General features: G+C 33.6%; 1 protein-coding gene and 1 long non-coding RNA gene across 4 annotated transcripts; one reads left to right on the top strand and one right to left on the bottom strand.

Moving 5' to 3' along the window:
• The first annotated feature begins 10,941 nt into the window (after positions 1-10,941).
• Positions 10,942-13,783, top strand: LOC147521082 (uncharacterized). The gene is made up of 5 exons (XM_086558099.1): positions 10,942-11,279; positions 12,046-12,792; positions 12,972-13,194; positions 13,266-13,305; positions 13,560-13,783. Exons 1-5 carry the CDS (start codon positions 10,942-10,944, stop codon positions 13,781-13,783), a joined length of 1,572 nt encoding a protein of 523 aa, XP_086414225.1.
• Positions 13,784-23,049: 9,266 nt separating this feature from the next.
• On the bottom strand, positions 23,050-24,744 carry LOC147521081 (uncharacterized). 3 transcript variants are annotated; one of them, XR_015193737.1, is made up of 3 exons: positions 23,660-24,407; positions 23,391-23,563; positions 23,050-23,162 (listed from the first exon to the last, which is right to left on the bottom strand). It is a non-coding gene; the product is annotated as an uncharacterized LOC147521081 (long non-coding RNA). The 3 variants fall into 3 exon arrangements; XR_015193736.1 differs by lacking the exon at positions 23,050-23,162 and adding an exon at positions 24,548-24,744 and having other exon boundaries at positions 23,178-23,563; positions 23,660-23,818; XR_015193739.1 differs by lacking the exon at positions 23,050-23,162 and having other exon boundaries at positions 23,178-23,563; positions 23,660-23,818; positions 24,170-24,406.
• Between the last annotated feature and the right edge of the window lie 457 nt (positions 24,745-25,201).

Genomic DNA, 25,201 nt, shown 5'->3' with positions numbered 1-25,201 from the left:
GTTTTAGTCCATCGGGCTTGGGCTAACCCGACTCAAGTTCCACCCCTAGACTAGGCGGTGTTTGGAGGGAATTGGAGGTTTACAGGCCGGACCTTATTTATGTCCAGACCCGACCTATATTGGAAAGACGGGCTTTGTATTATTTAGGAGTTTAACTAAATTTTCTAAGGGTTAATTTGTCCAAACCCCCCACTTTTGTCACCACTTTATAATAAACCCCTTACATTTGTAAACATTACGATTCCCCCCCCCCCCCCCCCGCTCGTCTGACTTCCATCCAAGTTCCATTGATATTTCACCTAATACCAAAAGGTATTTCACTTTATGGTGGGCCTGGTGTTATAGAAAAGGTAACTGACAACAGTGTGAGGCTGACAAAGTTAAATCTGTCTTTTACTCACTATCCTGATAAACAAATTCAATAGTTTCTTCTGTTATCAATGACCACGTGGCAATTTTTAATTTGGCCATAAGCAAACTAAGAATTGAGAAAATTGCAGCAAAAATGAATTCGATTGTTGAATATAATTTGTGAAGCGATTAGTTTTTGGCAAGGCATCATGACACACTTGGATAAGCACTTTCCAACAAGGTTGAAAATATCCCGTGCTCAAATTTTGGTATATATTTATCAATATATCAAGGATATTAATTTTTTGTTGGTCTCTAGTCAAAATATATTTGCATCGTCGATATATATTGGAAAATATTTGAATTACTGCAGATGTATAACAATATATATCGAAAATACTATAAACTAGTAAAAAAAATTGGTCAAAAAGTCAAATGATATATATCGAGCGTATCAGATATATCATCGATAGAAAGATATATTGCTTTTAAAAAAGGTTTGGTGCCAAAATATCAAATATTTCCATATTCGGGTACTTAATTTTTTGATATCGATAAAGATCGCTAATATTTTCATTATATTACCGATATTTTCGGCTTTGCTTTTCCAAACAGATTTTGGGTTTAATCTCCCTCACCAAAAAATCGTTACATAAAACCTCCCCTTATGCGAACAAACTAACAAAACACCACTCTCTTTTAAAACAAAATAAACTGACAAAAATACCCCTGAAAACTATCCCAACACCACTGTAAACAACCCTAGCCTCTCTTTCATCTTTTTCACATTTGAAATTTTTTCCCCACACCATAAACTCTCGCCTCTCTTTACTCTCTCTCTATTTCCCGACACCACCATAAACTCTCTTTACTCTCTCTTTATTTCCTAACAAAAGATTACTCAAATATTTTGAAATGGAAAAACTTGCAATTTACTTATTTTTCTTATTGTTTATGGTAGATTATTGATTGGTACGTGTTCTTGCACCTCCCCAAGGAAGTGGTGAAGCTAATTGGATGTTCTCCACCAAAGTGTCTATATTTCTCATCATTTGCATGAGTAAGCATCTTCCATGCAATTTAATTACTGAAGTTGAATCTGTAGTGTGGTTAGTCTGCAGATTCTTATATTTTGGGACTAAATTCCAAAAAATTTCTGAAGATGTAGTCTGTGGTTACTCTACATTCTTATATTTGCGTAGTAGTTTTAGTCTTGAAGTTGAATGTGTAGTCTATAGTTACTCTGCATTCTTATATTTGCATAGCTAGTAGTTTTAATCTTAAAATTGAATGTGTAGTATGTGGTTAGTCTGCATTCTTATATTTGCAGACTAAATTCACAAAATCTTTGAAGATGTAGTTTGTGGTTACTCTGCATTCTTATATTTGCATAGTAGTTTTAGTCTTGAAGTTGAATCTGTAGTCTGTGGTTAGTCTGCATTCTTATATTTGCAGACTAAATTCACAAAATCTCAGAAGATGTAGTTTGTGGTTACTCTGCATTCTTATATTTGCATAGTAGTTTTAATCTTAAAGTTGAATGTGTAGACTGTGGTTAGTAAGCATTCTTATATTTGCAGACTAAATTAACAAAATCTCTGAAGATGTAGTTTGTGGTTACTCTGCATTCTTATATTTGCGTAGTAATTTTAGTCTGCATTTTTAAGTTTGCATAGTAATACAACTTTTTGCCCAACACTTGAGTTTTTATATTGAAGTCAGTTACAATTATAACACATAATACTCTTACTATGCAAATTTCAGAGGGCATAGTAAAAAGTGTAAAGTGTTAAAACATTATTGTTTAGTGATGCATTCTTATTTATTGTAGATGGCTTTAAGAGATCAACAGAAATAAGGCATGAGGGTCTATGTCAGAGATGTCCTAAAACAGTTGGACAACAAGGTCGCCCATCTGTTTTTCATCATAAATAGTCCCAAGTTGAGAAAGTACAAAGACGGTCATCACTGGACTTTGCTTCATGTTGATACTCTGAATTGGGAATGGACGCACTATGACTCTTTAAAGCCAAAAAACTATAAGAATATGAAATACATTCCGTTAGAAGATGCTGAAGTTTTGGTAAGTGCTATGTAAATTTAAGTTTACATAGGTCAATTACTATATATATATATATATATATATATATATATATATAAGCCAAAAAACTATAAGAATATGAAATACATTCCGTTAGAAGATGCTGAAGTTTTGGTAAGTGCTATATATATATATATATATACATAGGTCAATTTACATAGCACTTACCAAAACTTTAGCATCTTCTAACGGAATGTATTTCATATTCTTATAGTTTTTTGGCTTATATATATATATATACGAGCAGGTTCTGTTTACCATACTTTTTATACCATAGTTTATACCATATCCCCTTACAAGATGAATTAAGTGCTAATAATTTGGGGATATGATTTACTAACCATAGATAACATCTCTACAAAAATTCATCTCATTTGGAAATCTCTAACCTAGTTAAAAATAGTTGTAAACTTTGATTTTTTTTAATGGTTCAGATTTTTCGATTTTGCAATCATTGTTTTACATAGTTAAACATTATCAAATGAGGTGAATTTTATAAAGGAGATCTTCATGGTTAGTTGAACACATCCACAAAAAACTAGGTTATAATTCATGTTGTAGGTAACGTTGTGGGGTATGGTATAAACTATGGTATAAAAAGTATTGTAAATGGAACCTGCTTGATATATATATATAGTTTTGGTAATTTTTTGTTCAATTTAATGTAGCAAGAGAGGGTGGTGGACTCTATTAGATGTAGGCGTCAGGAGCTAAGGTTGCCAGATGTGGATTTGTTGAAAGATATCAACGTTGGAGCATGCCCACAACAAGGAGCATCGTAAGAACTTAACTTCCCGAACTTAAATGTCTTTTTAATATCTTATCTCTTATTTGAAAACTTTTTTTTTGGCATTTTCAGTTCAGATTGTGGATTATTCGTCATTATGTTCGTGAATGCTATAATATGTGGAAAAGCTATGCAAGATATAACGGTAGAAGACACGAGACAATTGAGGGTTGACCTGACATATGAGATTGTATCAAGCCAACAAAAAAAATGGGATCCAAAAGAAGAATGCAATAAATGAAGAGCTGATTTCCGTAATTTTAGTTGATTACATTGTGTTTATTTGTTTATTTGTGGTAAAACATTGGAACCATTCTAACTCGGGAGTGTTCTATTATGATGTACTATTACTGTTAATGTGTTGGAGTTGTTTAGTATTTATGTTCTACATATTCAATCTTTGTTGGATTATACTTTTTTGTATGATTACTTTGCCAAAACATTTTATTATGATGGATGATATGTTTATAGCTTTTCTGGAAATATTATGTGTGCAGAGTCCCTTTCTCTATTAGGTTAAGCACCAATATAATTATATATATTTGTGAATCCAAGGTTACTTGAAAATCACTCTTTGTTCTAATAACATACTTCATTATGGTAGTTATTAAGAAGCTATTTATTGTCGTCACAAACACATAATCTCCAAACAACTGATCACTATTTCATCCTCTATCCCTAAATTGGATAGCAAAGATAGTTTAAACATCTACTAGTTGATGCTATGTAAATTAAACTAGCGTCTGATTTATATATATTGACTATGTAAAAATACATTTACATAGTTTTGCAATGGGAGTAATCTAGAAAGTTAAAAAAGTTACTATGTAAATTTAAGTTTTCATAGGTCAAGTTACTATGTAAATATAGATTTACATATAGTAAATATAGATTTACATATATAATGACTATGTAAACATACATTTACATATATTCTGTCAAGTGTCACGCTAATTTCATTCCCAAAAGTTACTATGTAAATTTAAGTTTTCATAGCTTTAGTGACTATGTAAATATAGTTTTACATATATTTGCCTATGTAAAAATACATTTACATATATTTGGTCAGGTGTCGAGAACTTTTCAATCCCAAAAGTTACTATGTAAATTTAAGTTTGCATAGGTCAAGTTATTATGTAAATATAGATCTACATATATAATGACTGTGTAAAAATATATTTATATATATTCTGTCAGGTGTCAGGATAATTTCATTCCCAAAAGTTAATATGTAAAACTATTTTTACACAGTAATATAAAACCTCTTTTGACTAGCTATTTTAAAAATCTCCAACTAAAAAACGTAACATATAAAATCCAACATCAAACTATAAAATCCAACATCAGAAAAAAGAAAGCAAATTCATCGACATCTTGTTTTTCATATATGAGCAACATCAAAAAATAGATGAAAAAATGCAAATTCATTGACATCTTGCTTTTATATAAGAGCAACCATCAAAGAATAGATAATTGAACCGGTGCAGAGCATGTTATAAGAGTGGAGCCCACTCTTGGGTTGTGGTGGCCATAGCTAGGGCCCTTGTTCTTCTTCCTACCTCTTGCAACACCCATGCTGTGTTTCCATTTCTTGTTTGGTCTCCCCATCTTCTTTTTCATATCCGAGAGTAGTAAATTAGGCACACTTGGTATTTTAGCAGGCATTTTACTATTCTCCACAGGTACTATAGCTCTTAAATAACTATCGCGGAATGTTTGAGAATAGAAGAAGTTATCACAGTAGGTATATACATTCAAGCCATTAGCCAAAATGGAGTGCAGTGCTTGCACACAAGGGAATCCTTCGATTCTCCACCAATTACAAGAGAACTTCTATTCAAGTCAACCAAGTGAGTATGAGTAGCACGCACCTCAAAAATACCCTCCCTTGACTTGAGAACCACCAAACTTCTCCCCACCTCGATCCTCTCATCCAATAAAGTTTCCATATGCGGACATAAGATAGTAGTTCAGCTCCTAGACGACTCCCGCCGATTAGACATCATTTTCATAATTTTCCCACGGATCTTGTCCACCATTACAGTGATAGGCAAGTGACGTTCCAGCAAGATCCAAGAGTTGAAATTTTCCTCAATATTGGAGCACCACCAAGAAATTTCTGTCCTACACCAGTCAAAATAGGCAAAGAAGCAACCTTAACATATTTTTCATCATATACAGCAGAAAACATAGAAGAACTAACAACCAAATCTGTAGAAGTACAAAAAGAATCCCGAAAAGATACTTTGAAACTAGAACCAGCGTCGCGCAAAGCTAAAAATTCTCTCGACGATGCCATTATCAAGAATGTATCAAAACCTTTAACCAAATTGAAACAAACAAAGGACTGAAGCTCCAGGTCAGTATCTATCACAACACGCTTCGAATCCCTTACAAAAGAAAGTTCTATAGACAATGGAGTAAGGTCAGACCACTTTTTAGAAATTGTACGCTTCAAATCAACAATTATGCCATTAGTCCCAACACAGACACTCATAATTTGCGTCTCGTAGATAATAACAAAAAAAATAGTCCCATCCATCTCTGCATTTGCAAAAAACAACAAAGAAAAACTGATGAATCTATGTAAATGTATTTTTACATAGTCATATATTTGTAAATCTATATTTACATAGGTATGCAGTATTTTCAACATTTAAAACATCACAATATCACCAATTTAAATTTTAATGACATGAATCTAACGAAGAAGAGAAGAAGTAAAATTAAAATAAAGAAGAAGATTGAAAAGAGGATAATCAAAAGTTCAAAGAAGTGTATTGAAAAGAGGTTAAAACAAAAGTTAAAATAAGAAGATTTCTCTCATGCCAAATCTTATTCTTCAATGATGTGAGAATGAAGAGATCAAATCGCAAAAATAAAACTCAACTCCGAGCTGAAATCGGTGCGTTCTTTGTGTAATTGTTGGTTAAAAATGGTGAGAATAAAAACCCCAAAACAATGAGTTGTATGCTGGAAAAGACAAAGGGTAAAAAAGGGAATAAATTTCGTTTGGAATTTAAAAGTAGACCGAGATTTTATTACTTTCGCAAAAATAGGGAGTTTATTTCATAAAAGCTTAAAAATAGGGGGGTTTAATGGGTTGGGCCAACATGGGGGAGGTTTTGAGTAACGGGTTATGAAGGCAGGGGTGTGAGCCACATTTCTTGCTTTTCCAAAGCTGATTTTGGCACGTACAACCGGGAGTGACTCTACAAGTGACTCCCTCATAAGTAAGGCCATTAGCCATAAACTCTGAGTTGTCCCCACCTGCTCCATGATCATGGGCCGAAAAATTGGTGGCATTGCTAAATATCTAGTTTTTTACCGATTTTTTAATTTTTCTCACCGACCAATTAAATTACCAAATTGACCGATTAAGCGATCAAGTCGAGATGACCGATTCCTCACTAAATTGAGAATGCAAAAAAAGAATTCATGCAAATGATTTTTTTTTTCTTTTGATTATTTTGAGCAGTACGAGAGGTCAAGTTTTATAGAAAATAATGCACTTTTTCGGAGAGACGCGGCGGTTTGGTTTGGAAAGACACTACTGTTAAAATAAAATCAAAATTCAATTATGGTCATTAGTCCTTATGAATTAGTTTATTGAAGAAGAAAAAATAGTCAAAGTGGGTAACGTACTTTTCCAAAAAATTCAATTTGGGTAATATTTTTTTTTTCTCGTCAATTTGGGTAACATACTTATTAAATTCGTCATTCCAGGTAATCTGTTAACTTCTCGTTCAAATTAGTCGATGTGGCAGTCATTTTTTAACTTAATTAAACATAAATAGATATATTACACATGTAAAAATGACTGCCACATAGGCTGATTTGAACGACAAGTTAACATATTACCTGGAATGACATATTACCTCATCAGTTGCTACTTTACCAGTAGCATTATAATACCTCCTCTTCAGACCTTCTTTATGTTCTGTAACAATCCGGTTTCTCAATGCCTGAAAATCATTCATCATGTCTCTTAGTTTAATCCTTAGACCATTTGTGACCAACTTCCGTCTCCTATCAACAGTACTACCTTCACTATAGTAATAATTTGTTTCTTCATTGTAAAATGTTTATGCCTTGGTTTGGAATTTGTTACTTAAGTAATCCCTTTTATATTCCTGTCTTACCTTCAATAGATGGGAAGGAAAGTAGAGACCATAATCCTCCCACTTGAGCTCATTCGCCATTTGAAACCTTCTGAATTCAGTGATGCTCAAGAGTATCACCTATGGCAGAATCGCGAACTCAAGATTCTTGAAGCTAGTCTTGTCCGATACCCTTCCATTCCATTAGATAAGTAAATCCTTACACTATTCGGCTTCGTGAAATAGTTCATGGAAGTGAGATGAAGTCCATTGATACTGGAAAGAACTCTAAAACTATGCGAACTTTATGCAACTGCATCATATCTTTATCATGGAGAACTGCTAATGGAACTACTGCAGACGTCTGTCATTGGGCAGATGGTTTTCTCCTCAATATCTGTTAGAAAAATGATTTGCTCAAATCCATTTGAGATATGAATGAGTAATTTGTCTCCCAAGTTATCCCATATTGATATGAAATGGGTTTCTGAAAAGAAACAGTATGTAAAGTGAGAAAAACCTTTTCAAAATGATGCACTTGTTCGAAACAGTGCATTATGCCGAAAAGGTGCGACCTTTCGAAATGTGCACTGGTTCGAAATAGGGCATCATGTCGAAAAGGTGTGACCTTTCGAAATAGACACTGGTTCGAAACAGTGTTTTATGCCGAAATGGTGTGTCTTTTCGAAACATGTGATTTTTCAAAGAATTGCTTACTTTTTCCTAAGAGTCACTGCGTTGTTTCGAAGAGGCACCACTCACCTATAAATAGTGGATGAATTTAGAGAGAAAGACACATCAGATCACACAGAGTTCTGATCTTTCTCTTCTCCCCATGTTCTTAGTCAAATACTATGTTGTGTTCGCTGATTCTATAGAATTAAAGTGCTAGCTTTCTATAGAAGGAAATCCGTTCTATCTTGGGAGACAGTTTCCCATCAACCTTCAAGCACCGTGAGGGGGAAAATCTGTCTTAAGGACATAGTGTATCTACACTAGGCTCGGATTTAATTAAGAAGTACAAGACACTTACAAGACAAAAGGTTTGTATAGTTTGGTAATTGGTAAAGAGTAAATACAATTAAGTTGTATATTCCTAACAATATCAACCTGTATATCTCTCTCCTATGCTCAGTCTTCGACCATAAAGATGAGACTTTAGTTCTCGATGAGATTGATGAGTTATTAGAGCTCATGAAGAAGACATGGTCAACACTACATTAGACTGGTCAAGAGATTCCAATCTTACTTTAATGATCTTCGCCTTGCGAAGGACAATAACCATATTAGAATCCATTCGATCTCTTAACCCTCGAAGGACTTTGGCACTGTGTGTCGATTTCGTCTCTTTGTTTAATTCTTGTAGATCAAGAAGTAGAGTGGAAATCGCTTCCATCTCAGTCTTTACTGCACTGACTTCTTCAAAGAATTTAGTAAGGTTCTACCAAAAGTGCGAGCCTGGTTGCTGCAATAGAATCGAATGCTAAAAAAGAAAAAGAAAAACTACATATTCTTTAGACTAAATTAGATTGAGGGGAAATCAAAAAATAAAATTTTAGATTTCTTTGTTTTCTTTTAAACGGGATAGAAAAAAAAAAAGACCATGGGGTTGACTTCTGGTAATAGGTTTTTAGTAGAATGTGTATAAAGTTTATTTTGTTTTTTTTTTTTTTTTTACTTTGAGGAGTCCATAGAAAATTAAGAATAGATTAAGGAGATTTAAACAAATCTGGGGAGGTGTCACTAATTATTATTCCATCCGATTTTTTCGAGCCAATTATATTGCTTTCGGGGGTGCAAAATGGAGCGATATGGTGAGGAGAGAGAATGTGAAAGCATTTATATATATATATATATATATATATATATATATATATATATATATATATATATAGATAGATAGATTAGCCATAAACTCTGAGCTGTCCCCACCTGCTCCAAGATCATGGGCCAAAAAACTGGTGGCATTGCTAAATATCTAGTTTTTTACCGATTTTTTAATTTTTCTCCCATACCAATTAAATTACCAAATTGACCGATTAAGCGATCAAGTCGAGATGACCAATTCTCACTAAATTGAGAATGCAAAAAAAGAATTCATGCAAATGATTTTTTTTTTCTTTTGATTATTTTATGAATTAGTCTTTATTAATTAGTTTATTGAAGAAGAAAAAATAGTCAAAGTGGGTAACATACTTTTCCAAAAAATTCAATTTGGGTAACATTTTTTTTTCTCGTCAATTTGGGTAACGTACTTATTAAATTCGTCATTCCAGATAATCTGTTAACTTGCCGTTCAAATTAGCCGATGTGGCAGTCATTTTTTAACTGAATTAAATATAAATAGATATATTACACATGTAAAAATGACTGCCACATAGGCTGATTTGAACGGCAAGTTAACAGATTACCTGGAATGACAAATTTAATAAGTACGTTATCAAAATTGACGAGAAAAAAAATATGTTACCCAAATTGAATTTTTCGGGAAAGTACGTTACCCACTTTGGCTATTTTTTCATTGAAGAATGAATTAGTTTTTTTCACGAGCTCCATATATAGTTACTCCTTATGCCTATTACTCCATTTGGTGTAAGGGCATCTCCAATGCCTATTACTCCATTTGATTTAATCCGATGGTTGAAAAGTTTTAGGAATTTTGTTTTGAATACTTCCATTGATTTGTCTAATTTGCAAACTTGAATATTGTTATTCAGGGTTCCCCATATATATTCCCAGTTTGTTGGAAAAGAAATGAAAATCGATCACCAATACAAAAGTCCAATCCCCAAGAATTTAAAGTGATAATTTGACGGTTCAAGTCTAATTGATGTTATACCACATAAACCAAAATTGCCCCTAATACTTTGATTTGAAAAATTGAATGACCCTAAAATATAAACACTATCTCATTTTGCCTATAGTTAGAGCCAAATGTGGAGGTATCAACTGTCTAACCGCATCCGTGGAGGCAAATTTGTAATTTCAGATGCGGATGCGGCGCGACAGTGGTAGTATCACGTGACATTGGTAGTGTTGCATGGGGGGTTTTTTTTTGGCGGATACCAGGGGCGGATCTATGAGTTGGTTGACCCGGGCTGTAGCCCCTCCCTAACTTTGCTCAAAAACCAAAAATACAGTGGTAACTGTTCACCCAAAAAAAAAAAAAAAAAAAAATTTAGTATCCCCCCTATTGTTGAATCTTGCATCCGCCCCTGCTATCGACATCGACAACATTAGCCCAAAGGAAGAATATCATAGTGTTGGGTTTGACAGTGAGAATGAAGAATTTCTTCTACCATCAACAAATGAGTTCGCAAACTTTGCAAGCAAGACAACCAATCTTTATGATAAGGAGGATAATGAGTCTAGACAAACCAGGGACACCAATGTACAGGTAGAACTAGTTCTTGAAGTGGGCATGGAGGGGCCAACTATTCAAGAGTGTAGGAGGTACTTAACAAATTAAAGTATTGTATTATCAATAAGTTTGAAGTCGGGAAACCGAAAAACTTAACGAGGGGTATAGAATTAGAGCCTACTGTAAAGCAGAAGAGTGCCCATGGATGGCATGTTTTAGAAAGAAGCCAAACGAGTTCACTATGAAGTTGAGAAAAATTGTTCCTGAACATACATGTTATGCTGATCCACTTGAGCACAACTATATGGCTGATGCCAACATTATTGTGGAAGAACTTGAAGACCAAATCACGCTACATCATAAGACTTTCAAGCCCTCAGACATCCAGAAACAAATGTTCTACAATTTTCACATAGAGGTGAGTTATTGGTCAGCATGGCATGCTAGAGCAAAAATATTAGAGAAATTGTTTGGGGATTATGATGGAAGCTACAAGATGATCCCAGAGTTAAGAAAACAAGTTCTCTTAAGCAATCCTGGTTCAATTGCTAGCTACATACTCAAGGGATATGGAAAATGGCAACCAGTTCACTGAACTTTGTATTGCGTTCGAGGGTTCTCTCTAGTGCCGGCTCATCCATTAGGCCACTTAGGCGGCCGCCTAAGGCCTCAGATTTAGAAGGCCTCAAAATTCCCTTATTTATCCTTACATATGTTTGGTATTACCATATGTTTTGAAGAAAAAGAACTCAAAAAAGGATATTAAGAGTCAATTTGGTTTCTCCCCACGCACTAAATTTCGGGAATGAATTTGTTTTAAGAAAACTTATTCCTATAGTCCACTACAAAATTTGCATCTCGAAGTTACATGACAAATCCAATGGTTATAAGTGGCGTATTTATCTTAATTTTTGTGGTAGAGTCCTCATTTAGTTAGATTTCTAAATTGGAAATAATAAAAGAGAATAGAAAATCCCACGTTATATGCTAGAATCTCCATATTCTATGCCGCCTTTCCCAGTTATTCTCCACTTAATTAAAGACATTTTAAACACATATTAACCGATTTCTCTCTTTCTCAAGGTCTCCCCTTCATGTTTCATTATTTTACCCATTAAGTTTTTAACCATTTGTTCATTGATCATCTCAAACTTGCAAATTGGTATCTATTATTATTGTATTTCGATTGAAATCAATCTACTCTTCACTCTTGTTTGTGAAATTGAGGGTTTTCATTTTTAATATGAATCTATTAATTTATTATTTGTTGTTCTTTGGGTCAATTTTCTAAGAAAAAAAAAGGCCTCACATGGCTCGCCTAAGGCCACATCTAGGCTTGAGTCGGCCCTGGTTCTCTCACTTGTTTTGTTACTGGGTGCAGACCAATTGTTGGATTAGATGGTTGTTTTTTGAAGGGAAAATATGGTGGTCAGCTACTTAGTGTTGTTTCATTGGACACCAACAATGGTCTTTTCCCTTTGGCAATGTATATATGCAAGAGTGAGAGTACAGAAACTTGGGGTAAATTTTTGGAGATCATCTCTCCAAAACTAAGGGAGCATCCTCTACCACTAACTATCATTTCTGATAAACAAAAGGGTCTTGTAAAGGCTGTGAGTTACGTCTTTGACGATACCAGGTCTCATAGAATATGTTTTCGCCATATGTATAAAAATTTCAAGAAATTGTTTAAAGGGAGCTACCTTGAGAAAATGACATACTTTGCGGCCAAGTCTTTCAAGGAAGTGGACTTTAAAAAGTGGATGGACAAGATAGGATCTGCGAAGATAGAAGAAAGAGAATGGCTCGAGAAGGAAAATGTGGAATCATGGGCACAGTCTTGTTTTTATCACACATCAAAGTGTGAGCATATAACTAATAATTTTTCAAAGTCCTTTAACAATTGGATCCAGGAAGTTAGAGATAAGCCAGTATGCAAACTCGTTGACAAGTTGCATTTAGCTTTTATGAGGAATATATATGATAGAAAGCAAAAAGCTAAGAAGTGGGATGATGAAGCAGACAATAAGTTTCATGGTCTTGTTCTGAGAGTGAAGCAAACTATTAAGACTCGCATCAAATTCATAAGGAAGTACGTTGTTGAGGGAGCTGAAAACCATTGTTTCTCTCATTAAAACCGCATATGACACTAGGTTAATACAATTTTACTAAGAGTTTATTTGTTATTCTCTAATTTTACGACAATTCATAAATTAACATTATTTACTATTGTATTTTCACTACCTAGATGTACTATTGTTTTTTCACTAGGTGGATAGTAGATTTGCGCAGTAAGGAATGTTCATGTGTAGTATGGCAGCAATCTGGAGTTCCATGTATACATGCCGTTGCAGTTATATACCCCACGAGGTGTTCATGGGTTGACTTTTGTAGTCCTTTTTTCACTGTGCAAGCATATAAACAAACTTATGTTGATTACATCAAGCCAATGAATGATATGACTAACTGGTCCACTGAAATTCATGTTATTGAGGTGAGTACATGAAACATTGTTTTATTGGTTTCATATAGATTGTTGCAAATACTAACGTGGTTTCTTGACAGGGTGTACCTCAGATTATTAATCCTCCACCACATGTCAGAGGTATTGGCAGACCAAAAAAACAAAGGAGGGAGGAACATGATGATGCTCTTAGTTCTAAGAAAAAAAAGGACTTGTAAGTCTTGTCATATGCCTGGTCACAACTCAAGGACATGCAAATTAAGGACTTCCAGCCAATATAGCTAAAAATGCCAACAAAGGTATGCGCAAAACTTTTTGTGTATTAAAACTAAGATCCTCACAAAAACTATTACGTTAATTTAATTAATTTTCAACATTATATTGTTACTTTGTAGAAAAAGAGGCAGTAACAAAGAAGGCAACAACAAAGAAGGCATCAGCTGAGAAGTCAAAGAAAGGCAGATCAAACACATCAAAAGAGAATTATGGAACTAATGGAGGAGGCGGTGTTGTGGATACTACTGATGCTGCGTCATCATCTCAATCCAATACACCAACTTCCATGTTTGTTGTGCCAACTCAGACTAAAGCTCCAAACATAATGCCTCATCTTACATAATCCAGATCACCAGCTTTTCAGCCATCTTTTTCAACAATTCCTATGCAGTCAAGACAGAAAATGACTAGTGTGAGGCCACCAAGTACACCTTCTAATGGACAGTTATATAGAAATCAGTCTCTCTGATCATTCTGATGTGTCTAGGACCTTTATTATACTGTAGTTAACTTGAAGAAATGCAAGACTTACAATTTTGTTTGGATACTTTTTGGAAGAGTTTTATGATGGTATTTATTAAATGGTCACATGTTATTATGAATCTTTTAAGGGGCCCCATGTTTTAATGTGGTATTTGACTATATCATAAGCAATTTGCTTTTGGATACATGATGGAGTCAAAAGTACTTGTTTTCGGTTAAAATAAAGTCCTTCTGTATGTACTACTAGTCTACTACTAAACAAGCATAAACGTACTCAACGGGTATACCCAAGTTTTATTTTGTAAAGCCATAGCGATCCATGATTAAGATAAATCCATGTGGTAGTTGTTGTAATTGTGTTAGAGGGCATATTCGGTATTATATCATATAAGTTTTAAAAAGAAAATAACTGCGCTTGTTTTTGGGGCCGGGTGGAAGTAGTGTGTTTGTTGTCCTTTCTAATCTAGTGCAATCAATAACCACTAGTTTTTGAACCCGTTCTACTAACGGGTTGCGTTTTTTAATATTGTTTTCATAAAAGGTTATTTTTAATAATTTAATTAATAAATAATCATTAACATAATCTTCTTTGATTTTTTGTTTTCCTACAATATTATTTAACTAAAATGAAAAGAAAACAATGATTGCATACAACACATGATTCATTAGTGGTATAATACTTTAGTTTGCACGCAATTAATTCCAATAGTGAGTTTTGTCCCATGATCAAAATGAGCTTGTTGTCATGAAGAAATGTGCATGAAAGGTATACATGTTTATTTAAATATGTTTAGACACTTGTTAGCGTGTTTTGCCTGTGAACTGCATTGTTTTATTTATTTATTTATTTTTCTACTATTTATTCAGTGTTATCTAATAGCATTTTTTTTATTCATTATGGCTTTGCCATTATTTTTTTATTTACTTTCTATTATATATTTTGTAACGATAATTAAAAATACAGTTTATTTTATTATTATTTTGGTAAAATTTTAAAAAATACTTATAGGTCGGGCCTGCTACATTGATAGTTAACAATCCAAAGCCCCCAAAGTCCACTTGAAAAAATAATACATGTACATTGATTGTTAATGGTTCAAGAGGCCAAAGTCCAATTGAATTAATAATCTATGTATTGATTTTTGAAGTATAATCCATTGCTTGGGTTTTTGGTTTTAAAATTATTATTGTTTTTTAAAATTATTTTTGAAGCACAATGTGGTCGGGCATGTTTTATTTCAAATCTATTATTTCTAGGCCTTTTAATTTTTAGACTTTTAATTTTGTTTGATGTGCTTAATGCATAAGCACATTTGTCTGTATAATGAACACGTGGTAAGATTTGATTTATTTTACAGAAAGATAACACATGTAAACTCACACTTTATTCTTAAAAAAATTCACTGATAATACCTTCATCTGCATCTGCCCATCGTTGATTGTATTGCAAATTTCCTTGTTTGCTTTTTATAGAGTTATTTTATTATATTTTTTGTTTTTACTTATTTATTTATTTTATGAATAATTGATTTGAGTGTGCAGGAAGGATTTGCTTCTGTCAATAAACTTTTTTCTTTTTCTTTTGTAATGCTTGAAAAATTGATCGTTTAACAAATGACACTTTTGCTTAATGTATTTTCTTTAGTTGCTTTTGAAATTGTATTTTTACTATAGATAATTATCGCACTAAGCTGCATGGCAAACTTAAATTAATTTATTTGAATAATTTCATGTTGGTTCCTAATTGACGGGGGGTTTTACCTTTACTCACCATAGTGTCTTTTATGTAATAGGCGGATTTTTTCTGTCTCAATGGTTGATTGCCTATGTCAGTAATGAATTTTATTCGCCACCTGAACTTTTGGGAACTTAAATAATTATCCTAAATCATCGCGTCCAAGGCTAGTGGTATATCTATTGCATGTTTATGTTAAGGAATATTTACCCATTGAGGAGGCTCAGTCTCTATTGTGTAGCTTTGCAATACTATTTTATTTCTTTTTCTGAAAATTCGCATGTCGTAACTCATAAGCTATCATACAACACTCCTTGAATTCTTAAGAGTAGATTAAGGATGAATTTGAATACTGAAAAACTAGATTTAGATATGGAAAGTAGCTCAAGGTTTCAAGAAGACTTGTTCAGATATGTTCAAACTGCATCAAACCCATCAGTTTTTATTTTTAGGAACTGAAAACCGAACCGGGTCTCTCATGAACCGAAAAAAATAGTCGGTTCGGTTCAATTCGGTTTATCGGTTATTAATGAACAACCCTACCTCCTTTACTTGGTGTTTCTTTTGTTTGATGTCCATTTCCGAATCAATATTAATTAGTTATATACCTAATTTAACTATTTAGAAGTAACTTAGAACGAATTCATGCATTCTAGTTTTCTTTTGCTGCTGCAAGGGGCTTATTCACCCAAGGAAGGATGAAAGATAAAAGTTGGGCACTGCAAAACACACTTTTATCATCTGAAAACAACAATCTCCCAGGGATTGATGAATGTGCTTAAGTTTATGGAGTTAAAATGCTCAAATTGGTGGAGTTATATTTAAGTGTACTTTGAAGAATTTTACTGTCGAGATAACTACATGTAACTCATTATACGGAAACAACCTAAAGGAACTCATAGGGAAGCTGTTAGAATTCATATATTTAGCATGTTCAGTATAATTAGTCACCACCGTTATTGAACATATACTGCCCGGAGCGTAATTCTAAACAAACGACCCAAAAAAGGATTTTCTACACACAATTGACCTGAAGCTCTAGCTATTGAAACAAATTTCTTTCTTTCTTTCCAAAGTCTCGACTCAAGTTTCACATACTCCGCAACAACAAAGATCCTTTATATGGAGGACCTGAACGCCTTACCCTTGTCAATTTTGGGCTTTACATTGTTAATGACAAACTGGAAGTTGAATAGGTTACCTATCCATCTCCATAGCTTCACACAAACCTTGCAGCCCCACCAGTAGTCTCAACTGCCTTTGTGCACATGTGGCATCTTGATGCCAGTCAGAAACTTATTCAGTATCCCTAAATTCACAGGAAGTCGGCAACTTTTCAATGCTAATCACGAAAGCCTGGAACAAACTTTTTATTTCCACATGGTGTTAGTCCAATATAGATTGGAATAAACTGAGAATATAAAACTGAATTTTTGCAGTAAAAAGTGAGAATTGAAAGAAAGAAAAAGCTAGTAGTTATATATAGACACTAGATTTTTGGACCCGTTCAACGAACGGGGACCGTTTTTATATAATTTTTTTCATTTTATTATTATATATTAAAAATTTTATTTCCAAACTATATTGAAACTCATACATATAGTAAATTAATTGACCAAAGTTTCTAGTGCCAATAATTTGTTATGGCTATTAAACAAAGTTACAAACATAGAGCACTAAGCAAAATCCATCAGTATGTATGAAAAAAAATTCAAACAACACAATTTTAAACATTTTCATTCATATGGATAGAATCACCCTTATCCAAAAGTCATATTTTTGAAAGACAATAAATCTTTTCTTGATAATCAACATTAATTGTTTTCTTTTTTTGATACTCAAAAACAATTAATCAAGATGAAGCCTTTGATGACATTACCATGGCAGATGAATGATTTTTTAAATATTTCAGCATAATTAAAATTTGAAGTAAATTACTATGATTGTTACTTAATTTCTATTAGTTTAATAGTTATGCAACCTATGCAATCTACGAACGGATACCATTTAATAATATTATTTAAAAATATAAATTAGAAGTTAAGATTGATTTGAACTGCTACACACGACAGCGCGCATTTATATTTTTTGCGTACTTATGGTACATTAATCCTGCTTATTGTCATAATCGTCTTTCTAACAGTACTTTCAAACTTTTTAGAGAGAGAGTGAGTGAGTTTGGATTATTTGTTCTCTGAGTAAGACTATCTATGTCGAACTTTTGGTAACGATCTTGTTTGAAATTCCATCTTTATGTTTTTTTAAGAGACATTTGCCATTAGAAGAAAGTCATGATACAATTGGAATTTGTGCTATAATTAGCACCTCATGGGTGTACAATTCAAACAATAATGTTCTTCAAGAAACATGGTAAAATCATGAGAAAACAAATGCATTAGTGGTTTAGTTTGCTCCAAAACTTCAAATGGACAATGTGTATGAAAAAGACTTGATATTTTGTTACATTAGGCCTTCTTGGTTGGTTGGATAGAATAAGCTCGAATCTTAGACATTGTAAGTATTATTCAAGCTTCTGATTTCCTATCTGGTGGGTGCTTTGAGATTGATTCAATTCTTTTGCATCAGGCTTTTGTTTTCCCGTCTCGTGGGTGCTTTGGGATTGATCCAATTTTTTCATCTCGTGAGTGCTTTGCATCAAGCTTCTGATTTCCCGTTGATTAATAAAGGTGATCTATAATAACCAATTGTTTACGTAGATCCTCATGTAGTGTCTCAGCAAAAAATAGCAATAAAAATCAAATTCACAAATGCTTCTATTAGTTATCAAATGATAATATTGTAGTTATGTATGATTTTAACTATTTGGGATCATCAAAAACTTATAAAAATACCTTGAAATGATATGTGATGAGTCATTTCAATAGTCTGATCTGATCCACTAAAACCATCACATAAACTAAAAAAAAAAAAACTTCTAATCACCAACAAAATAAAACTATAGATATTAAGTGGTGAAATCCATATAGATGTTTTTTTTTTACATATGAATAAAGAAGACTTAAAAATAACAGGGAAAAGAGCAACTAAGCAAGATAAATATAATAAAGTAAATCCAAGAAAAAAAAAACATTTCAAAAGGAGTCAAGACTCCACAAATTTTCCTTTAATCTCGTAACCTTACAAAATACTTGGATTAGAACATACAACTGATTAAGAGAATTCATAGTTGACAAATCTTAGATTGAATAGAAGCAAATGTGTACTTATTACATTTTTCTTTTTCACTTTTTTGTAATATTATAACTAAGGTGAATAAGATACAACATTAATTAACCTATTTAGTCTTGCATAAATTAAAATGTTATTTGGCATCACACTCACACCTACCACAAATTACCACCGTGTGCAACACATCCTTTAGCTCTTAATAGTAAAATATCGTATAAATGGCGATTGAGTCGAAACCCAATGTCAGTAAAATTACTTTGCTAATTATTTCCAAAAAAGGTTGTCTATACCAACCTTGGCTTAAAAGAGCAAAAATGATAGAGAATAGAAGTTGTTATAAGTGTAATTGGAATGCTCTTGCAAAATCCAGTGTCACTAAAACTTAAAAACTTAAAAAATAAAAATGTATTTTGAAAAAAGTGAATTGAGAAGAATAGTGTACCATTTAAATCTATAAAAAAAAAATAGATAGAACTCGAGTACTCAACTGATAAAACAGGTACCTCACTGAAATGTTATTTGTTTATATACTGTTCTTTCTTCAAACTCCAATCGCGGGTGCAAGTTTGCTCAGACGTGTACCCCATAAAAAATGAGCAACCCATGGAAAGATAATTGCACCTGCAATTGGTTGTAGCATGCTCTGATTGAGCAAGCAATAAGAAGGCCATCCTGTTTTATAGTTGTCGCGTCAAGAATGTGAAACTCAGCACTGATGGGTCTTCCTTGGGCAACTTGAGTTTGGTGGTGGCAATACAAAAAATGAAATCAAGTAAACCAATGCTAAAACCACAATATTATTATAATAAAAACAATTAGAGATTTCATTCCTTTTCTCCCAACAAAAACTAAGAAAATTAACTTTGTGCTTGATTAAACAAATCTGAAATATGTAAATAATTTATATCTAACCACTCCATAGTTTTTCTATTATTGCATCAGTCGCTAGTTGCTACACCCTCCTCCAAATCCACCATCATCGCTAAGATTGTTGTTGAGACCCCTGCAGTACAGAGAAAGCAACATCAACAACCCTAAAAACAACACTAATGGAAAGAAAACTTGCACTTGCAATACTGTAAAAATTTAAGATTTATAGTGGTATTCCCAACTGGTTTTGATTGTGTAAGAAAATTAATTTTCATGCTAGGAACCCAAAGTTGATTAAATTGTTTATGAACTTGCAATCTAGTCGAAAAATCGAAACAAATGAGAAAGAACAAAAATCAAAGAAGTAAGTAATTAATCATAACAATAAACAAAATATTCATGAGATAACTCAAGAGAGTAAATTCTTATTCCAAAGAGTAATTGTGGTGGAAGTTCCAATCCTGTTACGAAGAGGAGCAATAACAGCTTCCTGGTAGCTTGAGTTGCAATAGGAAACACTTTCCAAAATTTGTCCTCCTCTAAGAAAGTGCCTCCAGTCTTAGAGAGCGTCTAGAATCCATGCATCTAAGATATGATACATTTATAATTTAACAATTAAATTTTAAAACTTGGACGGAATAACATAAATAAATGAATACATACTGTTGTTAACGTTGTATATAGATCAAATAGATATAAAGTAAAACAATATGCTTCCTCCTGGTATATCAAGTATATAAAACAATATGCTTACTCGTCAAATATCAACTAAAACCATATGCTTACTCTACTTAAAAAGCAAACCAAGGAACTGAACTTAGCAACTATGTATTATCACAAAATTCAAAAAGTCTTTTGTAGTAAAGACGAAAATTTAAAAACTGATAAAAAAAAAACTGATATCTCAATAACGTCAAAGGTGATGAAATAAAATTAAGATGAAAATTTAAACACCTCTTGCAGAACTTGGAACTTTTGGCATGAAGGTGAAGAATATGTCATCTTGTTTTAATTGCCTTTTCAACTATGTTTTCTCCAGGTACACCCACACTCTACATATGGGTCAGATTAGTAGTTGTAGTCACAGCTGGGAATCTATAAGGCCATGACCGTATGAGGAATTGTGACCATCAATTTGGGTGTGCTTGACGTCAAGTTAATCGACTTTGTGCTCCAGTTTGGTTGGCGTAGCTCCATCTTGGACTCAACCTTTTTGGCTCCTCCGTTAACTCCGGTTCTTACCACTAAATTTTTCAGCCTGCATGCATTTTTCACATCAAAGTAAATTAATGGATGAAAATTTAAAAAAACATCCATTATTTTTATGATGCAGAGAATGGTAACTATCTTTAGGAACTTTCTTTTATCAATATTGCATGCTGGTACTAACAGACGTTATCATTAAATAGTCACAGCACGCCATAAACTTTTATTCTAGTAATGCCAACAACATTATGCTATAATATATATCGTAGATCTTTGCTAACCATATTAATTAGCCATAGAAATTAATATGGTCGATGGTTACTTCCATAATATGTTTTATTTTTTATTATGGCTCATCTAACTTCTTGTATTCAAAATGAAACGGTAAGGTTCCACTTTCGTTGCAGCAAAAAAGGATAGTAGACTTAAATCTGAACTCTGATGGAAGATGAAATGTACAAACCATACCACCTTTCTCACATTGCTTCTAAGCACTGCTTCATCATCATCAGTCTAACACCCTTTCTTTTCTACCCATTTTATATATCTTGCTACTCCACGCTTTTCATGAGTCAAAGAAGACGATTTCCGCGCTAGGGTAAATCAAATAAACAAACTAACTCATCACACATCAAATTAAAACTCAAACTTAAATTGTTTTAAAGTGTTGTGGAAGTACCCGATTGATATCTCTGTTGGTTTGTTTTAATTGATTGGCCCAGGAAATAGAAGTATTTTTTCACATGATGCCAATTTCGAAATGGTTTTGTTTTAATAGTTTTAATTACAAAGAGAATCACGTCTAATTCATCCCAAAAAGGAAGAGACTCATAAAATGGTTGAGGCAAATAAATCTTGAAAATCAAGTACTTCTTTAAGCTGGGTGTGGGGTGTGGGAATTTTTTGTTGAAGTAAGATGGAGAAGGGAATAGAGAATAGAAAGCACAATTGGCGACACTCGACAGCATGCATTACCTGATTACGCCCTAAAACAACACTTGAATAAATCAATAAGACATTAATGATGTTTTCTACACTGAAAAAGGGTGGAATTCCACAAAAAGAATTCAAATTGACAATAAGAGGCAAAGTATGGTTTTGTAAGGGTTTAAGATTATTTGGTAAGATCAATTTTTACTTTTATTGCGAAGGATTTGGGTTTTTCTAGCCTCTCCGTAAACTTCCTTTTTTTGTTCATCACTTCACAGTTTTTTCGATACACACCTAAATTGTAGAAGAGACTTGACAGGTAGTAGTAATGTGAGTATCTTCTCAATGATCTCGTATGGGAGAACAATCCTTGCCTTCTTCTCTATTCTAACTATGGCTCCAATCCAACTAACCAAGCAAATGCACTCTTGATTATTATCATAGGTTCATAAAACAAAAGCTTAGAAGAGCAAAAAAAAACGTAAATAACACTATATGCAAAAATTAAAATCTTACATTGCTTGGCGGATAGGACATAGACGTTATTCCTCTGTTTCTCTTTGATGGGGTTTTGTAAGATGAGCAGTCATTGCAATTTCAACAATAGAAGAGAGGATGAAGAAATAGAGTTATCTGACGAATGGAATATTACCCAACAAAGGAATTGAGAGACGGTGGGTTTCCCCCTGTGGACAGCCCTAATGAGTCCGGAAAGGGAGTGCTATAACTTTTTTACTGATTTTTTGTAATTAGCCGTGACACGTGGACACTCTAGAAACGCTTCCTCAATTGAAAAGGTAGAGCTAAAGATTATCTTTTGAGATGAGCTCAAGAACAGGGGCCTTACCTGAGAGTCATTAGATCCCAAAAAATAGGATAGAGAATCTTAACGGCGAAAGAATTGTTATTCATTTTGAACATCTTCCTTTTATTTGAAAAATGAATAGCACCCGAAAATTTGTTGATTGGTCAATAAATTTTTTGGGAAATGTGCAATAAAGAAGGAATTAATATGTAATTAATGAATTGGGAATTGTTTCAAACATAAATTATACACCCTTAAAAGTGTACATCACTCTCTCCACCATTTACCTATGGAAGCTATATCTCCCATCCAAACATGAATACTATTAACTTTATATCCGAAGAATATATTCAATAAATCAGAGAATATATAAAAACAATTGAAATAAGATAATACCTGGATTCAAGTGTTGTTGTTGCATCTCTACCTTTTCTGAAGGAAAAAACCCAAGATCAAGTATCCTTTCTAATATTGTCATCGGTCAAGGACTTGAGATTGTAGAAGCTGAAAAGGATATTAGGATAACAAAGTAGGACATTGAGCTCTCATATAATAAGGGAATTCAAATACTATTTATGCACAAAAGTATCAAAAATAAAAAATACCATTGTTTTAGAGAACTTCTGCTTATATTTTGAGATTTACCAATTATTCGATTCCAGGTATGTGTGATTTCATGTGTGGAAAACAATGTTCTTCTCTCGAAGCTTGAAAAATAGTAATAGAGCTTACCGCTTGGCAGACATGTGATATAGTTGATTCAATGTTGACCACATTGATCTTCCAAAGAGAATCAACCATGACATCCTTCTTTTCTTCAATGAGTTTAAGCATATTTTCTTCTTTGTTTTCAATTTGATCCAATTTCCTCAACCCTTCCCCAATTTGAATCAAGGACACCGCACCTACACGTTCAAAAAGGATAGCAAGTTTGATTGGTCTTACAAATTCCAAAAAAATTGAGGTCAACAAAGCTCGTTGGTCGTGGAAACAATTCTGACCTGAGGCTGCTGTTACTTGTGATTTTATAAGGTGGCCTTTGTCTCATACCCACTCTACTGAAAACGACACCCCCATCAAAAGCTTGTTCTTACCAATCTCTCTTGCACCTTGCCTTGTGTAAATATAACCAATTGTGTGTAGCATAGCCTCACCAAAACCTGAAATTGAAAGAAACGTAATTCTGAAATCCAAAGATCATCCCCTGCGGTTCACCAATATTGAATCCAAACTGGCTGGAGGGAATAAGTGGTGAAAACGTAAATGAAACTAAGCTCATTTAAATTACTTGATCCAGAAAAAGAAATAGGTTTTTTATCCATGTCATAGGATGAGAGGACATAGTCTATAAGCTTAAATGCAAAAAATAACTGGAAGTTAATACCAACGCACCCCCAACCCTCCTTTTCTTGTTTTGTCTATCATAGTTTCTATTCAATATTTTTTCCTTATTCAATTTCCATGTTTTCTAAATTTTGTCAACTGCTCAAATCGACCAAGAAGAAAAGGACCACCGTTGTCCTGGACTCAACGACTCAAGATTGCAGTTGATATTGCACGTGGCCTGAACTATCTCCATTTTGACCGTGAGGTTCCACATGGTAACCTCAAATCAACAAACATACTTTTGGACGGACCTGAACTTAATGCCCGAGTTGCTGACTACTGTCTCCATCGCCTCATGACTCAGACGGGCACCACTGAACAGATCCTTGATGCAGGCGTATTGGGTTATCATGCACCGGAGTTGCTTGCATCCAAGAAACCATCTCCCTCCTTCAAGTCAGATGTTTATGATGTTTATGCGTTTGGGGTGATAATGTTGGAACTATTAACAGGGAAATGTGCTGGAGATGTGGTTTCGGGTGAAGAGGGTGGGGTAGATTTACCTGACTGGGTGCGCTTGAGGGTGGCAGAACGGCGTGGCTCAAATTGCTTTTCATCAGTGATTTACCTGATGCAATACTTCTGCACATTTTCACTTTTCTGCCAATGGAAGTAGTAAATACTGGTATTAGGAAGAAAGCAGCGATGACCAAACGTTGGAGTTGGTTTTTAGAGAGAGAGAAAAAGAAATGAGGGGATATTAGGGTTTTGGGATCGTTTTTTATTTTGGTTTTGACGAAGGTGGTTTTGTCGTTCTTTTTTTTTTTGTTTATTTTTTTAAAGGAGGTGATTGTAATTTAAGAATAGATTAGGGAGAATTAAGCAAATGCAGGGAGGTGTCACTAATTATTATTCCATCCGATTTTTTAGGAACCAATCATATTGCTCGAAGTGCAAAATGGAGTGATATGGTGAGGAAAGAGAATGTGCGCGAGCTTTTATATATATATAGATGACAGAGACCAATCTCGATAACAGTGAACACAATCAGGACGAAGAAATGAAATAAAACCCATTATGTTTCAACGCCATAAGCAGGAAAATACTCTGAAACTTAATTCACTCGCGTAGAGGAACATATTGGACACTTCATAGCGCCCTTGCAATTACGGAAAAATATAATTGAAGTTAGCACTTAACAATAACATAAAAAATGT

Source organism: Coptis chinensis, chromosome 1 (assembly GCF_015680905.1).
Source record: "Coptis chinensis isolate HL-2020 chromosome 1, ASM1568090v1, whole genome shotgun sequence".
In the NCBI taxonomy this organism is placed as follows: domain Eukaryota; kingdom Viridiplantae; phylum Streptophyta; class Magnoliopsida; order Ranunculales; family Ranunculaceae; genus Coptis; species Coptis chinensis.
This window is presented reverse-complemented; position numbering and strand designations above follow the sequence as displayed.